This window comes from Osmerus eperlanus, chromosome 19, assembly GCF_963692335.1.
Source record: "Osmerus eperlanus chromosome 19, fOsmEpe2.1, whole genome shotgun sequence".
In the NCBI taxonomy this organism is placed as follows: Eukaryota; Metazoa; Chordata; class Actinopteri; order Osmeriformes; family Osmeridae; genus Osmerus; species Osmerus eperlanus.
In genome coordinates this window covers 11,873,748-11,890,897 of record NC_085036.1, presented here as the reverse complement: position 1 = coordinate 11,890,897, position 17,150 = coordinate 11,873,748, and the positions used below count along the sequence as shown (strand labels likewise).

The window sequence follows — 17,150 nt, the reverse complement described above, 5'->3', positions numbered from 1 at the left end:
CCCTCCGATTAAATCTGGTCATTTCATAAGTATGTGACGTGCACTAATATGCTCTGTAACGTCCATGTTGGAAATTTATTGTGACATGAATAGGTACGAAGAAACGTGACATATGAATAAGTACCAGCAGAGTTTTTTTGTCAACGTATTTAATAAGTAAACCAATAAAGGCAGACTTATGAAAACTGGCAACCCTACCGGAAACGCTGAAGGTACACAGAGAGGCACGAAGGCGGGCATTTTTGAAACCTGGGTGCAAGTTATTACAGCAAAATCTCTTATAACAACTCGTTAGCTGGGTTATATATGTGCTTTGTATGTGTGACTAGGAGAAACGACCAAGATGAGTAACAAAACACCCCTATCTGTTACGGATGGTCAGTATTTGTAGTAACTTTGTAGCTAGTCTAGCTAGTTCGTTGAAATACCTAGCTACTATAGCTTCCATTTGTTCAGTCATTGCGCCAAGGACCAACCTAGCAAAACATGTTGCGCAAACCTAGCCGGCGATTCGTGTCATATTAAAACTGTTATATTTCTGTTGTCCAGATACTAATTGTCCGCCCCGAAGACGATCAGCGCGGTTATCTCCCCCGGGTGAAAACCTCGCCAAATCTGTAAGTTTCTATCAAAGTTTTGATGTAGCTCGCAATATCCACAGCTAGCTAACCTGGCATATCCTTCCAACGGAAAGCTTATTCTTTTCGCTAACCGTTCACACAACGATGACCATCTCGACAAAATAATCTAGCTCTCAGGTCTCAATCACACATACTGGTATTATTTTTTTTGACAGTACTTTTGTGAAACGTCCACAGGCTCCTCTGGGTGTTGCGAAACGGTCCATAATTGTAAGGAAGATTGCACCTCGAAAAACGAATGTAAGTGTGACACAACATGGTTCAATGGCTACTCGTATTCAAAACAAATATTTCCCACCGTCAGAACCAAATTCATGAGTAGGGCGAGTTGTCATTAACCCATGCCAAATTATTGTCTTTCAGGTTGTTCCAGAGGACAACAAAGAAAATAAACACAGACAATCAGGCGGAAGTCAGCAAAAGAATCCAAAAAAGTCCGCACCAGGACCCACAGAGGCTCTGCCACCGAAGACTACCATCCTCTCACCTATCCTGGCCCCGTCGTCACCTTGTCCCCAGGCTCCAGAAGAGCCACAGAACTTGGTATGGTCAAAGAAGGTGCGTCGATCTTACAGCCGCCTCAGTCAAAGCGACCAGTCATTCGAGAGCTCCTCCCCATCCTCCGGGCGGCGCAGGTCTCTATTTGGCTTTGAGAAGCTTCAGACCCCAGAGGTGATACGGAAGGTGGAACGTTCCAAAGTGGGCGCTGAGGTTTCACGGTCGCTATGTAGCCTTCTACAGGCTTCTAGTTCCTCCACGCTGCTGGACGGAGATGACAGTGCATTGGCCCCCCTGGAACCAGACGTAAACATCCCAGGAGTGGCCTTGGTAAAGGAGAAGAAAAGGAGGAAGCGAGTTCCTCAGCTCAAGGTAAATGAAAGCAAGAGGATGCCTTTTCTGTCATCTGTTGCTAAAGGTTCTCTGTGTATAGCCTACTTATTTTCTGTGTATGCATAAGTTTACCTGAACGCATGTACTGTATTTACCTGTTCACCTTCCTTCTCATCAGCTTACAGAAGTTGACAGTCTCGCGGCACAGATGAACGCAGAGTTTGAAGAAGCGGAGGGATTCGAATTAGTGGTAGAGTGAACTCTTGAGTTCACATAAAGACTTGTTGGTCACCTGAGAGCTGAATTGCCAAGACTGGAGAAAGAAATGACTTGCAGACACGTTCTGTTTTATCATTGAAGTCCTGGAAGAGGAGAACAGTGGTGAATAAGTGTACCATTTAAGAATCTACCATATCTGTACATCTGGCACAATATTGATCTCTGCAAAATGTCTACATGGTATACAGTAAGGGGAACATGAAAAGGATATTCACATCAGAGGGTCTTTTACTTGGCTGTTTGCTAAAATAATTTGTATAGTGTTTTGGAACCTTGTGTTGATCTACGCTGTATTATTATTCTGCTATTTGATATCTTCATTTTTGATAAGTTGATGTCAGTTATCTTGGCATATTTACTGGTCTGTTATCCCTGTTTTAAGATGAGTCCATAAATATTTGTGTTTAACACCTTGTGCTGCCTTCTGGTCATTGTGAGCCACCTTTTGCACCACAACGGTGGGTCACAATGACCCGAAGGCAGCACAAGGGCAATTATGTCCTAACTATAGTTGTTGATGAAATAGTTCTCTTTTTTTTGTGGCTTTGTCTTGTATTAGCTAACATACATTTCACTATTGAATCTTTTTTTAGAATAGTCAAGTCAGAACCCTAATGAGAAATTGTTTGTTCTCTGAGTTGGTTAGGGAATTCTGATCAATAAACAAAAATGTTTGAATATCAAACCCAGCTCCATTATATATTTCAACCCTTCAAATTTATCTGTGCTTTTCACTACTAACGATTCCCTGGTGGTTGAAGTAATCCTTTTCACATAAAGTACGGTATGGGGGTGCTGACTGTGTTTAAACTCGTGTGCGACTGATGGGTGGTCCTTGCGTGTTTTCTGAGTTACATCATCAGTGTTCCCTCTGCTTCTCTGCTTTAACCTTCTGTTCCCTTTGCTGGAGGGACACAACCGTGTCGGGATGGCATCGATTGTGGGTGGAGGGTGGTGCTGCCTCACACACTATTGATTTGGGGAAACTGCTCCGGGGCAAGGTTAATGACCAATGAAACAGTTTTATATTTGTAAACTCCAGGTCTTACCGATTCAAACAGTTGAAGATTTTTTATTTTCTGTGCAAACTTTATGAATCCACTGTTTGCAGTACTGTCTGATATAATGATACTGTTTTTAGGAATGGTTCAGGGACAGGCAGTTGATATGTGGTTGCTTGTGTCATATTATTGGAGTTCAATACAATTCTGGATGACTCCATCTTGACTGAGTTATATCTACCCACGCAGTGACACAATAGGGGCAGGTACGTCAATAAGCAGCTTGGGAATAACATTGTGCTTAGCACCAAAGGCTTATAAACTTATTAACATTGCTGTTTGGAGAAAATCTTGAAACTACACAAACGTCGTACTTGGACTTAATCCCAAATGAAAACTCATCTTCAGGGTGTGACACTTTTTCCATGTACTTTTTAGTTAAATGTACAAACTGAAAAAGCTTTTTTATTTATTTTTTGTAGCTCAACAACAGTAATTAAAAAGAGCTTGCTTTGTTTAGCGAATATCTTCTCACATGGCTTCTAAAATAGATGACATGCGCTCCAGGGTATGGGATGGGTGCCGAGGACTTATTGACTTGCGGAGGTGACTTCACACGCGCTCACCCTGGTGCAATTGGAAAACAGTGTGAGTGGGTGGAGGGAAGGGGCAGGTGGATTCCCAGTACAAAACTTCAATGGGCATCACAGTCTGTCATTTCCTGTGGTCCCTCTGAGAATGTAAGTCATGATCTTGCGCGGCCAGTCTCCTTGCTTATGCTTTTTTATTGACAAAAGATTCATGCTTGTAACTCATATACTTAATTGTTTGTAACTTGATGATGCTTTTATATATTTATACGAGACAACAAATCCATGACTTATCCTTATGTTTATTTTATTTGTATTATTGTTACAGTTGTTATTAATAGTATTCTTTTTGCCTTACTGTCTACACTGTTTGGCACAGGTCATTGCAATATTGAATGTTTTTTTTCTCATGCAAGTATCTTTTCATACAGTTGAGCCCATTTTACTGGAAGGCAAAGATATTATCTTAAGATTCCCACCCAGAATTTGGAAAGCAAGCAGTTTCTAGCAATCTCAACCTGGTGGTTTATTAGTCCAGTGGGAACCCCACACCGAAGCAGTGAACGTTGGTTGCCTGAGAAAGCAGCTGATGATGGAGAAATTCTCCACACCCGTGCAGCCTAAACATGGAGCTAAAGGCCAGAAGGTCAGCAAGCCCCACAACCACCAAGAGAAGGAGAACAGCAAAAGGGTTAGTCAAAAACCAAACCACCACAAACATGATCCTCACCACCACCACCCTAACCACGGTCATCATCACCACCACCGTCCCAGCCTCCAGCACCATCAGGACACGCATTCATCAGATGACCAGGATAGTAACAGGTGAGTTTTGTGAAGAGTTGAAGTATTCCTGGTGATACTAGATGGTTTTATTCAAGATCTAATTCATTACAACCATTTTTTTATAGGATTTTTCAAAAACCCTAACTTAAAAAAAGGCAAAGAATGTATTGATTGTGCTACATACCGGTATATGAAACAGTATTTATTAATTAATAACAGAGCTGAAGCAGGGTAAAGTATGATTCTGACTTTATTAATGCAGAGAACTGAATATTTGACATAATTCTCTTCTCACCATAGCCCCCAATCTAAAGCAGAGGACAGCAGTGTTCACCCCCATTACCCCAGGAATCCCAATCACCCCCACCATCAGCACCACAGTGACAAGTCTCACCAATCTCCCCCTGATCATCACCATCATCATCACCATGACGACCATACTCCAGATGTCGGTTCCCACCCCGAGGTGACGGCCACCTCTTCTAGCTCCTCCTCTAGTTCCTCTGTGTCCTCCTCTTCATCCTCTTCATCCACATCCTCCTCGTCCTCCTCTTCCTCCTCTTCCTCCTCCTCCTCCTGGTCTTCTGAGTCCAGTATTGACAGTGAGTGTCTGGAGGACAGGAAGCTCCGACAACCACAGCACTCACAGTCCTGCATCGACATCTCCAGACGGAGGGTCTGTGATGAAGAGGAAGAGGAAGATGACACCAGGCCTTTGATAGATGCTGAAGATCTGTTCAAGCATTTGGTGAAGGAGAAAACCAAGAAATCCACGTCTTCCCGACAGCCTCGTTCTCACAGCACCCTGAAGAAAGAGAAGGTGAAAACCAAAGGTTCCTCCGGGGCGGGCAAAGTCCGCAAGGCCAAGTCTATGGAGGCCCTCTCCCGACACCATGACAATGAGGCAGGGGACAGCCCTGTAGAGGAGGAGCAACTGGGGAGGAGGGAGGAAGAAGCCAAGAAGAAACTGGTGAAAGAGAAACTGCAGTTCTCCGCCTTCCTGAATGAGATAACTCGGCAGGTGCTGAGTCCCTCTAGGCTGAGCTATCTGGGGGTCACCCAGCCCAACCGTCCCAGCAGCCCAGGACAGGCCTCCCTGAGGTCCACCAGGGTGGACACAGTGGTGGACAAGACCAGACAGCAGAGAAGCCGTCCTGCCAGTGGAGACTCAGTCACATCCAGCAACCAGTCAACTACCAGCAAGCATTCCCTGGTCAGCAAGCATTCCTATTCCAGCAGACACTCTCACAGCCACCGTGGGAAGCATCAACACCACCACCACCACCAGTCTGGAAGAGAAACTGTCCCAGTCAAGCACCGAAGTCCTAGTAGCCACTCTGATGGCAGCACCAGTTCAGTAAGTAGCTCAACCCTGAGGCATAATTCTCCGTCTGCAACAACTCAGCATTCCCGTTCTCCGTCTCACCATCATCACCATCACCATGGAGACCACCACAGCCCAACTCATCATCATCACCATGGCGAGCACCACAGCCCAACTCATCACCATCACCATGGAGACCACCACAGCCCAACTCATCATCATCACCATGGCGAGCACCACAGCCCAACTCATCACCATCACCATGGAGAACACCACAGCCCAACTCATCATCATCACCATGGCGAGCACCACAGCCCAACTCACCACCATCATCATAGAGACCACCACAGCCCAACCCATCACCATCACCATGGAGACCACCACAGTCCACCTCGTCACCATCACCATGGAGAACACCACAGCCCAACTCATCACCATCACCATGGTGACCACCACAGTTCAACTCATCACCATCACCATGGAAGCCACCACAGTTCAACTAATCTCCATGGAGACCACCATAGCACAACTCCTGACCATCACCATGGAGATCACCACAGCCCAACTCATCAGCATCACCATGGAGACCACCACAGTTCAACTCATCACCTTGGAGACCAGCTCAGCCCAACTCCTCACCATCACCATGGAGACCACCACAGTCCAGATCATCACCATCACTCTCGAGACCACCATAGCCCATCCTCTCACCATCACCATCGGGGCAACCACAGTCCAACTCATCACCATGGAGACCACAGCCCAACTACTGACCACCACCATGGAGACCACCAAAGCCCAGATCATCACAATCACCATGGAGACCACCACAGTCCAACTCCTCACCATCACCATGGACACCACCACAGTCCGACTCATCACCATCCCCATGGAGACCACCACAGCCCAACCCATCACCATGGTGACCACCACAGTTCAACTCATCACCTTGGAGATGATAACAATCCAACACACCTGTCCTCCCATCCTGATTCCCACCATCACCATACAGAATCCCACCATTCCTCTCCCACAGAAGCCCATCACCACGCTTACTCCCCCACCAACTCCGAGAACCACCACTCCCATCATCCTTCCCACCCTGAATCTCCTCACAACCCAACTCATGCCTCACTTGCAACGCAACACCACTCCCACCAACATGACGATCACCACAACCCAGCTCATCACCTTCCCCATGACGATCACCACAGTCCAACTCATCACCTTTCCCATGACGATCACCACAGTCCAACTCATCACCTTTCCCATGACGATCACCACAGTCCAACTCACCACCATCACCATGACGATCACCACCAACTGGAAGCACTCATCATGAAGCCAGGCTCTTCCAGCTCCTCCAGTCAGGACGAGCAGCAGGCCAGCTGCAGAGGCTCCGCTTCATCATTACATAAGGTAGGCCTGGCATCAAACTCAATATACATTTGTGTTCCTTCTTTAAATATTGACAACCTATTATTGATTTTGACATTGCACACGGCATGTACTTACGCAATTTTGGCGTGTGACAAGTTTTTTATTGGTTATCCATATTTAATTTGTGTTTAAAATTGGTTCTAGAATCAATCTCAGTTTGTTAATTTCATATTATGTCTTGTTTTTCAGACACAGGATAAAGCCTCTGAGATAAAAGGAATAATGTAAGTTTGTTTTAAATCATTAAGCTTTATTTGTCTGGGTCTGGCCAATTAAGTAAAGTAAGAACAAATGATTTAACACTCATCACCTCAGGGGTTCACTGCAGTACACAGCAGCGACTCACAATAGTCATTTTTTTGTCCCTCCTTCCTCTCAGAATGCTTCAGGAGCAAAATCAGGAGCTGCACCACAGTCTTCTCCAGACGGCCATGAGGATGGAGTGCATGGGAGAGGAGTTCAAGAGCAGTCACGAGCTCCTGGAGTCAGAACTGCAGAGGACCCACGTGGAGCTGACCAGCCTGCTGGATAAATTCAAAAGGTCAGAGCTCAGTGGAGGGAATAGCTTAGTGGTTAGAGCATTTGATTGTAGATCAAGAGGTCACAGGTTAATCACCGTCGCTTTATATAAAAAAACTACTATTTACTATTATTATCAAAGTGAACTATAGATGTAACAGCGTAGATCAAACACGGAAGAGTTTTGAGACAAGAATCAGTGCAGCAAACCAGTACTGTCGTAAAATAGCACAATATTACTTGAGGTGTGCTTTGTTGTCCCTAACACATTTGCCTGTCTTACTGGATCCACAGACTTCAGGATAACTATTCCTCCACCCAACAGACCAACAATCTCCTGGAGCGTAAACTGCATTCAGTGGTGAGCCAGCAGTGACAAATTCTCTTTATTCATATCTCCAGCTCTTCCATCATGTAAATCAGTTCTTTCTGTGGAACTCTGTTATTTCTGTGATGTTTCCTTCTGTGGAACATGGTTTGTTATGTGAAACCAACTCTATCTTAGGAACCGGTTCTCCCTGTGAAGTTTCCCTCCGTGTGTTCTGCAGGCTCAGAACATGGATGGGGACCGTGAGCGTCTGAACCAGCGCATCTCGGCCCTCACGGATCAGCTGGCCAAAGCCAGGACCACCATCCACAGCATGGAGACCATACACGTGAGAACGCCCTACCCTCCTCCTGACCAACACAGCTAGCTGAAACAAGAGACAACCCAGAACGCGTGGAGCGGCAAAGTACAAAGACATACACACAGTAGATATTAGTTAACAGCATAACAAGTTGAAGTGATGGAACCTGTGATCCTGGCCTGCTTGTTTTTGTCGACTGTTGATCTGTTGATTGGCTTATTGAAAATCAAATCTAATTCATTTGATTTCAGATGGAGTCAGGGTAGTCCCAAATAACCTTGTTGACAATCTGTTGTGGTTTGACCTTTTCTGGCCAAATGATGGTGTTGCTTTTCACTGTGCCTGGTAAATACAGACTGTTCCTTGATTCTAACCACCAGAAATACTGTTAGAACTACACTCTGATGCTTGAAGGATCCCACTTTGTATGTGTGCTATTTGTATGTCGCTTTGGATAAAGGCGTGAGCTAAATAAATAAAATGTTAACTGTAAATGTAATGAATGGATTTACCCCCCCCCCTCCCCCCTTAGGTAACGCCAGTCCTGCAGGAAGAACTTGAAAAGCATTTCCAGTCCGATTCCATCAATCAATTTGTCATCCCTGTGGCTCCTCCTCCCCCCCAGTTCATGGACGGCCGTAACTATGGAAAGGTCATGGCGATGGGCGAGGACCAATACCTGGGACCTGTTCCAGAGGAGGAGGAATCCGATTGGTCGGAAATGGGGGAAGAGGCTCCTCGGTGCGGAGTGCGGGGGTCATGTGTTGGTTTCCATGGGGACACTGCATTTTTACCCTGGAGGCAGGCGCAGGGCCACTGGGCGGGTCAGGGGGAGGGCGACACCGACAGCGGGTCTGGGAGTGAGGATGTCGTCAAAGAAAACCCTCCGACCTCCCTGAAGATACCACACCTCCAGTTCACCATGCACCCTGAGAGTGCCCAAGGCCCAGGGACAGAGGGTTGCTCCGTCGGCTTCAACAACCCGCCCGCCAGTCTGAAATGCGAGGGAGGGTACAGGGTCTCCACCATCCGACGACTAGGCTCCCCTGTCCGCGTGCTGTCGGCCAGCCTGGAGGAGATCTCCACGGGCCGAGCCCCACATCACCGCCCAGGGGAGCAGGGCCTGCTGAGGGGCACGGAGGCCATGCTGGACCTCCACCACCCCGATGAGGGAGCCATGGAGGACTTTGACGACGACGAGATCATCCACAACTGGAGGACCAGGGGAGACCGGGGCCTGGGGGGAGAGGGAGGGCTGGAGGCCAGGGGGGCGGAGGACGGGACCAACCTGGTCAACTTGCAGTCGGCCCAGAGGATGCTCAACCACTTCATCTCCCAGCTGCAGCCCGGGGAGGGGGACGGGGAGGAGCGGGGCCGGGGCAGGGGGGAGCGGGGCCGGGGCAGGGGGGAGTGCGGCTGGATAGGGGGTGTCTCAGATGAGGTGTTGAATGGGGAGAGGACGCAGCTGTGACACAGGGTCACGCCGGCAGCAGGTTCATCTCATTCACGGAATAAAACGCAGGAAATTGATTTCTTTATTTTCAACTAACCTTCACAATTGGTGTCTGGGCGTGAAGATAACACAGGGGCGTCTAATTAGCCGCATGGCTGAGAGAGTTTCACAGAGCTGAACACTTCAGGGAAAAAAAGATGGTATTTCTAACCCTTGTTGAGCAGACAGGTGAGCCCTTGCAAATATCTGTAAATGTAGGCTGGCTGTGTAAGAGATCCTGATCTCCGCACTATTTTGGCTCCGTACTCCATCAAAGACGTGTCCTGAGGTCTTCTTGAGAGCAGTATGCAGAGAGCAGCTTTGAAGTCCTCCTGAGGTAACATCAAACAAAAGGCTCTTTGATTCCTCTTCTTCCCAGTTGCGGCTCCTGTCCTATAATTCACTCTTATCTCATACTAGCCAGAGACCAAGCCTCCATCCTGTCTCTGTCTCACAGATAACAAACCCTTTGAGGAGCTCTAGTGAGTACTTCTAGATATTGGTGTGTGTTTTTGCCAGGATCCATTTTTGTTGAGGAGAGAGGAGAGGACTTCTATGCACAGTGTTTGTTCTGTACTGGGCTGTTCAACCAGCGCTAGATACGCCTGTGAACTTCTTGGTACAGTCTCTGTTTCTCAATGTACATGCCCAAGGAGAAAAAGAGTATGCTTAAATCTAATGAATATGCATTAATTGAGAACTTAATATGTGTTTGTTATTTGAATCTTTTTTTCATTTATTTTCTCTTTAATTGGAAGTGTACTTAAAATGTACTGATTTGGTATATTTACATACTTATGGACACATTTAATATATGTAAGTATGTTTGTATTTTTACTTTGTAAGGACACTTCCAGTATTATATGTTTTCCGCTTGGGTTATGTCTTTACATTTTATTTATTAATTTAGCAAAGGCTTTCATCGAAAGGTATACCTGACATATACATAAACAGTGTCTTCTAAACAAACACTATGGATAGATCTAGAATGGGCTAAGTTCCTAGTCAATCTCTTGTCAGTAAACCTGAGATATCCTCTCATTGAGGAACCTCCATCACGTTAGCTGGGATAAGAGTACACCATCTGTCTGTCAGGGCGTGCCTGTGCGTCCAGGGTGAACATGATGCAGAGGAAACGAGAGACACATTCACACGGGTCCCAGGTGTTTTGGTACATGATTCCATCTGATAGAAAGATACAAGGTTTTTAATCTTTGAGAGCTTGTTTAAATGTATAGTAAAAAACTGAAACCTTTATTCTTATTCCACCTATTATTTCAATGCATGCAAATTGTAATTTGGTTTTAACTACTTATGTAACTGTATTTACCCCTTGTGATCCCACATTAACCACCTACTGTTTGATATAAACAAGGGCATTGAGAAATTGATTTAAATATTTGTCAAATGTATAGCAATGTGTAATATAAGTGCATAGTGCCTACCGACCCTCAAGCTTTACCTGTATGGTGAGATCTGAATAAAGTTGAATATTTATTCCTGTTTGGTGTTTGTCATTAAGGCTTAACATTGTCATTATTTATGTATTTATTTCTGGACACACAAAACTTATATTAAAACTGTTAAACTGTAAAATTATTCTTAACGATTCCGTATGTACTTGCAATGTATGCATCTTTTAAAACCATCAATAAAACAAAAAAACTAAATCAGCCCTGTTGTCTTTGAGATTGTCTGAACTTTCTCTACTCAGTTGCGATGAGGTTGGTGAGGTTTTGTTGTCGACCAGCAGAGGGCAGTCTGCTTCAAGGTACAGTGTTGTAGTACCCTGCACAATGAACATTTACACTTGGGGATGGTCTTGGGGATGCATTGCTGTATAATGCATTCACTAAAGGGAAAGATTACACAGTACAGCAATATGAAGAAGCAGATACAGGAAAACAGTGAACCAGGGTAGCAGTAGAGGGTTTAGAGACCAGGCAGAACCAGCCAAGGACTAGACAGAAAGCTGGAGGCCATGGATAGTTATCCACGTTGGAGGCTTAAACTCACCCCGCTGAGCCTCTTCCAGGAGCTTTGGAGGAGATTATCCACACTTTCCCTCTTTACTTCCCTCTCTTTCTCCTGCACGGCTTCATTAAACTGAAGAGGAGCTATGGGAAATGGTTTGGAACAGAGTATTAAAATCAGGAGATGTTCGGTCCAGTCCTGCATGTCATTATCTCCCATAGTCACCATTCAGGGAAATTGATTCCGTCATTAAGCCTTTCAATTGGAATTCTCCTGTCATCGAAGTTGTTCATCTCAAACCGAGTACACTGGTTGAGGATGATCTTGATATGTGAAACACATCTGAAAGCATCTCTACATACAGTTTTACAAACATAACAGTACCTGTGTGTCATGTGACATGTCCGTCTACCTGTCAGGTTCAATTTGATGTGTCAGAGCTCATCCAGGTCTCACACCTGGAGTGTGAGGGTAGCAGGCTTTGCTGAGCAAACAATGGCCCAGATTCCCATTGGGAAGGTCACTTTAATAGGATAGGTGAGGATTACCAGTAAGACCCAGCACACGTCCAGAGTTGGCCAAATCCAGTGTGTCTCACCCAAGCATGGGCACACAGGTGCAAAGACAGAGGACAGAGGACTGAGGGGGGTGGACTTCTGGACTTCTTCTGAACACTTTTTAGGGGGATCAATCGGATGAACTTTGACACCACCACCTCGAGAAAACTAGGAAATACAGTTTGGGATACTCAACAGGCGACTCTGTTCTGAATTCTACTGCTTCCACTACATTATTTCATCCTTAATCGTCGTCGCTTTTGGATGCCACTTCTTTTTTTCTCACTGGAAAAAAACAGACCCTTCTCTTTGAAGAACTAAAATTCTTCAACCTCTTCTGCTTCCTGTACGTTTACGCTTCCAAACGTTTTTTTTGTTTCCTGACCCTACTTCTGTCTTCCCTCTCCAAGAAATCCTCCTCAATCCAGCCTCCGCAGTCTCGTACATCCCCTCAGACCTTCTCAGTTTCCCCCCCGACCCTCGGACACCCCCGAGGACCCCAACGCCAACATGGTGCTGATGAAGATGGCATTTCCCTTTGAGAAGAGGGTGAAGCTGGCCCAGGGGCTGTGGCTGCTGTCCTGGTTCGCCACCCTGGCCGGAGCCTTAACCTTCACACTGGGATGCTTCCTTAAAACAGAACTACGCAGGAGGGCGGAGGTACCCTGCACACTCTCGCACACACACGCACTCACACATTTACAGACTCACTCAGATATGTACGGCCACATGCCATTAAACATTTACAGACTCACACCTGTACACACTTAGTACAAACTCAAACACCGACTCACACACAAACTTCTAGACTTGAAAATACTTCAGGGGTCTAGTCTGTGTTTTAGGAGTGCTCCCATGTGGTACTGTACCTCAAGTACATCAGATATTCAGAATCTCATCTTCTATTTGAGTTCTGAATCTCAGTACTGGAATTGTCTGAAAGTCCTCTGCAATATTTTATGAGGTTTTAAAGGCACTTTTGTTGTTTGTTTTGTTTCTCTTCAGACTATGAAGCGCATTGGGAAATAAGTTTCACAAAGCACAGTGTTTATTCTGAATAGATATGAAAGGGAGACAACCAATCTCCTTGTGCCAGTGAGAATATGATGCACAGAGTGATAATAGGGATTAGGAACAATCCTTGAAATGAACTGACCTAAATGAAATGATCAGATGACTAGCGGCTAATCCAACCAATGGTGCACTGGACTTCTAGGCAGCCATGAGTACAAGAATAACTTGTACTCCCCATCGACCTGTACACTTGTGACATAAACAGAAACACTGTGCCTGGATCAAGATGATGAATTGTTGAAACTGTGTGGTCTTTAGAGAGGGTAGACAGCCCGAGCTGTCGGATGTGACTCATGGTTCATCTGATCCCTTCTCTGGAATTCATAATGTCTAATCGTTACCAGTACAATTCCACTGAGCTTTTCGATTTCACTTCCTCGTCTATTACAGTCCTGACAAAGAAATATGAAAAATAAATGACACACCGAGATTATTGCATTGATAATGTGACACGTTTTGCTCAAAGGGGGTATTTTGCGAGCATATTCTGGGATACTGAATCAAATAATGAGATGAGGGAACATCGCTGTGCAGTTTTGCCGCATAACCAATGCATAGCGTCTGTCTACAGGTGATGGATAACACTGAGATCCACGCCGTGCCCAACACCCTCATGATCGTGGGCCTGGCGTCTCTGGGCATCAACTACTTTGCTGGCCGCATCTGTCAGGTGAGGGGAAATCTTTGACCTTGACCTGAACTCCAAGTCACGTGAAGGTGAAGATACAGGCCTCATCTGATTTGTTCAGGTTTAGGGCTTGAGATGGATGCAGACCTCTGACAGTAAAGGAATGTTGTTTTTATGGAGACTAACTAGACTTGAAATCATTTGGGAGTTAATCCATTTCTTAACCAAAATTCATATTATTTCATGTATTTTCTTTGTTCAAGTACGTCATGTAACACTGATATTTGGCAGAGAAGTGACATCACACCATTGAGCCTTCTCTCCATGCTTGATAAAGTTCTGAATCAGAATCAGAATCAGAATTCGGTTTATTCGCCATGTATGTTATACAAACACGGAATTTACTGTGGCAAGGAGGTGCAAACACTAAACATATACGAATCTTAAATTAAGTTAAGTACAGTTAAGTGGTGGTGGTGGAATGATCTTACTACTGCATCCAAGTAAGTCTTGAACATCATTCAACCCCGACAGGATGCCCTGGACGCCGGTCGCTTCCCGCGCTGGAAGAACTTCCTGCAGCCGTTCTTTGGCGTGTCTCTCTTCTTCAGCTTCCTCATGTTAATGGCAGTGATCATGAGCTACGCCATGAAGGGCAACCTGGAATCCTCCCTGAAGATAGGCCTGAAGAACGGCATCCGCTTCTACAAGGACACCGACACCCCCGGAAGATGCTTCCAGAAGCAGACCATCGACCGGCTGCAGATGGAGTTCCGTTGCTGTGGGAACAATGACTACAGGGACTGGTTCGAGGTCCAGTGGATTAGCAACCGGTACCTGGACTTCAGCTCCAAGGAAGTGAAGGAGTGAGTGAAGCATGAAGGAGGAGGGTGGGGAGGCAGCGGGGGGGAGAGGAAGGAGGGCTGGGGTGGAGTGAAGTAATGAACTCTCCTCTCCTTCTTTTCCTCCCCTTCTCCTTTTCCCCTTCTCTTCCTCTCCATCTCCTTCCTCCTCTTTCTTTCTTCTCTATCTCCTTCCTCCTCTTTCTGTCTTCCCCTCCATATCCTTCCTCCTCTTTCTGTCTTCCTCTCCATCTCCTTCCTCCTCTTTCTGTCTTCCTCTCCATCTCCTTCCTCCTCTTTCTGTCTTCCTCTCCATCTCCTTTCTCCTCTTTCTGTCTTCCTCTCCAGCCGCATCAAGAGCAATGTGGATGGACGCTACCTTGTGGACGGGGTCCCGTTCAGCTGCTGCAACCCCAGCTCCCCCCGGCCCTGCATCCAGTACCGACTCACCAACAACTCAGCCCACTACAACTACGAACACCAGACCGAGGAGCTCAACCTCTACATCCGAGGCTGCAGGGAGGCCCTGGTCAACTACTACATGGGCCTGATGAACACCATCGGGGCTGTGGTGCTGTCTGTCTTCCTGATTCAGGTACTGTGCGGCCGTTAGACAGGGTGTGAAAGTCGATGAGGTCTTGTGTGGTACTGTGAGGTTTAAGGGATGTTTAAGCGGGACATCTGGATTGGCTGGTGTTTGAGTGGTGGCGATTTCAAGGTAAGGTTGTGTGAGGTTAGATTTTGAGGTATACGTCCTACATGTGTTCAACCTCTTCATTCTCCCTTTCTCCTCCTCAATGTCTTCCTCCTCTCACCCCATCTCCTCTTCTACCTCCACCTCTTCTACATTTCCATTTATTTCCCCTCCTCCTCCCCCTCCTTCTCCTTCTCTTGATCATTATTCTATTCCACCTTCTCCTCTTCCTCTTCCTCCCTCCCCTCCCCTCCTCCTCCTTCCTCTTCCTCCCTCCCCTCCTCCTTCCTCTTCCTCCCTCCCCTCCCCTCCTCCTCCTTCCTCTTCCTCCCTCCCCTCCCCTCCTCCTCCTTCCTCTTCCTCCCTCCCCTCCTCCTTCCTCTTCTTCCCTCCCCTCCTGCTCCTCCTTCCTCTTCCTCCCTCCCATGCTCCTCCTTCTTCTTCCTCCCAACCCTCCCCTCCTCCTCCTCCTTCCTCTTCCTCCCTCCCCTCCTCCTCCTCCTTCCTCTTCCTTCCTCCCTCCCTCCCTCCCCTCCTTCCTCTCTCTCCCCTCCTCCTTCCTCTTCCTCCCTCCCCTCCTCCTCCACCTCCTCTTCTTCCTCCACCTCCTCTCCAGGCCTCTGTGATCGTGAGCCTGCGGTACCTGCAGACTGCCATGGAGGCCGTGGCTGGGCAGGAGAACACAGAGATTGAGACCGAGGGCTACCTGCTGGAGAAAGGGCTGAAGGAGACCTTCATGGAGTACATGAACCCCGTGCTGACCCTCCTCATGCTCAACCAGGTGTCCAGCGAAGCAGGGGCGGGCGGGGCTGAGGCTGGGAGTAGCAGTTAAAGAGGAAATGTCTAGAGGGTTCCAACAGGTTGTCAAGGGGACACAGATGGCACAGTTGACAGTTTGCATTTGGCAACACAGAAAATCAAATGAATCATGTATTTCTATGACATCCCATTCCTTTAAGATACTCGTAAGTGTACGTATATGACTTGTGTCGCTCTGAAATGAAGGAGCTGAATCCTGTAATCTGTTTCAGTTGCACTTGAGAGCATATATATTTTTGTATCAGTCAACAGTATCACTATCAGTTATCAGAGTAAGGCACAAAGTATTACCAAAAACACTTGGACAAGGATTCATACCACGAGGTCGATTATATTCACATTTAAGTAGATAAGACACACATGACACACAGGCTTACATAATAAACAGTAATCTTACTCCAAACCCAAATAATTTCCTCTTTGACTGATAGACTTGTTTGACTTGTTTAAGTTTAAGAGTCAAAACAATTCTGATTAATACATGTTTCCTTTTAAGGTACAATGAGATACAATGTTCATTGACCAAATTGTTACTTTGTTTTACCAGCTCAATGATTAAATTAAGACGGATACAATGTTGATCACATAAACGGATTATGCAACGAGTTCACCAGTGTATTGCTCAGAAGAATACAGCACAGTATCATGACTGAAGCTCCAAAACAGACAATTAAACACGTATAGTGTGTTACCCTTAATTACTCAAATGGAAAATGTGAACAGTTCAAAAACAAGTATTACGATGTTTTTTTTCTTCTTTTTTCATAAAATGCAAACAGCAGTGTAACGCTGACTATAGAAAGACAATGCTGAATGCTCTGCTACGTAACCAAGTAAAGGACATACTAAACTGCACTACATAACTACTACGACAGAAAACATATTAAAGTTGAAAGTTTTTAATTGCTTCGTGGGATTTTGTCACTTTGTTGTCTTTGACTCCCGAGTCCTTTCATACACCCACTTTCCCTACACCGTTCCTCTCCTCTCAGCACCCCTACACACACATCCTCTACTAACAAGCTGTATC

The 17,150-nt window shown here is 46.1% G+C and overlaps 4 protein-coding genes across 5 annotated transcripts; all 4 read left to right on the top strand.

Annotated features, from left to right (window-relative positions):
* The first annotated feature begins 163 nt into the window (after positions 1–163).
* cdca5 (cell division cycle associated 5) lies at positions 164–2,337 on the top strand. Of its 2 annotated transcripts, none has more exons than XM_062485392.1 (5): positions 164–212; positions 550–617; positions 819–881; positions 1,005–1,511; positions 1,651–2,337. In XM_062485392.1, exons 1-5 carry the CDS (start codon positions 179–181, stop codon positions 1,729–1,731), a joined length of 753 nt encoding a protein of 250 aa, XP_062341376.1. In that variant the 5' UTR covers positions 164–178; the 3' UTR covers positions 1,732–2,337. The 2 variants fall into 2 exon arrangements, with proteins under 2 accessions (XP_062341376.1, XP_062341375.1); XM_062485391.1 differs by having other exon boundaries at positions 190–377.
* A 1,442-nt stretch (positions 2,338–3,779) lies between these two features.
* On the top strand, positions 3,780–4,686 carry LOC134040088 (hepatitis A virus cellular receptor 1-like). The gene is made up of 2 exons (XM_062486313.1): positions 3,780–4,167; positions 4,429–4,686. The coding sequence occupies exons 1-2, from the start codon at positions 3,969–3,971 to the stop codon at positions 4,596–4,598; spliced, it is 369 nt and encodes a 122-aa protein (XP_062342297.1). The 5' UTR covers positions 3,780–3,968; the 3' UTR covers positions 4,599–4,686.
* Positions 4,687–7,085: 2,399 nt separating this feature from the next.
* si:dkey-273o13.3 (uncharacterized) lies at positions 7,086–9,464 on the top strand. The gene is made up of 6 exons (XM_062486279.1): positions 7,086–7,116; positions 7,272–7,433; positions 7,706–7,772; positions 7,960–8,067; positions 8,573–9,413; positions 9,445–9,464. Exons 2-6 carry the CDS (start codon positions 7,273–7,275, stop codon positions 9,462–9,464), a joined length of 1,197 nt encoding a protein of 398 aa, XP_062342263.1. The 5' UTR covers positions 7,086–7,116; position 7,272.
* Positions 9,465–12,057: 2,593 nt separating this feature from the next.
* On the top strand, positions 12,058–17,027 carry rom1a (retinal outer segment membrane protein 1a). The gene is made up of 5 exons (XM_062486118.1): positions 12,058–12,723; positions 13,709–13,807; positions 14,300–14,631; positions 14,956–15,202; positions 15,918–17,027. Exons 1-5 carry the CDS (start codon positions 12,574–12,576, stop codon positions 16,131–16,133), a joined length of 1,044 nt encoding a protein of 347 aa, XP_062342102.1. The 5' UTR covers positions 12,058–12,573; the 3' UTR covers positions 16,134–17,027.
* The last annotated feature ends 123 nt before the right edge of the window (positions 17,028–17,150 follow it).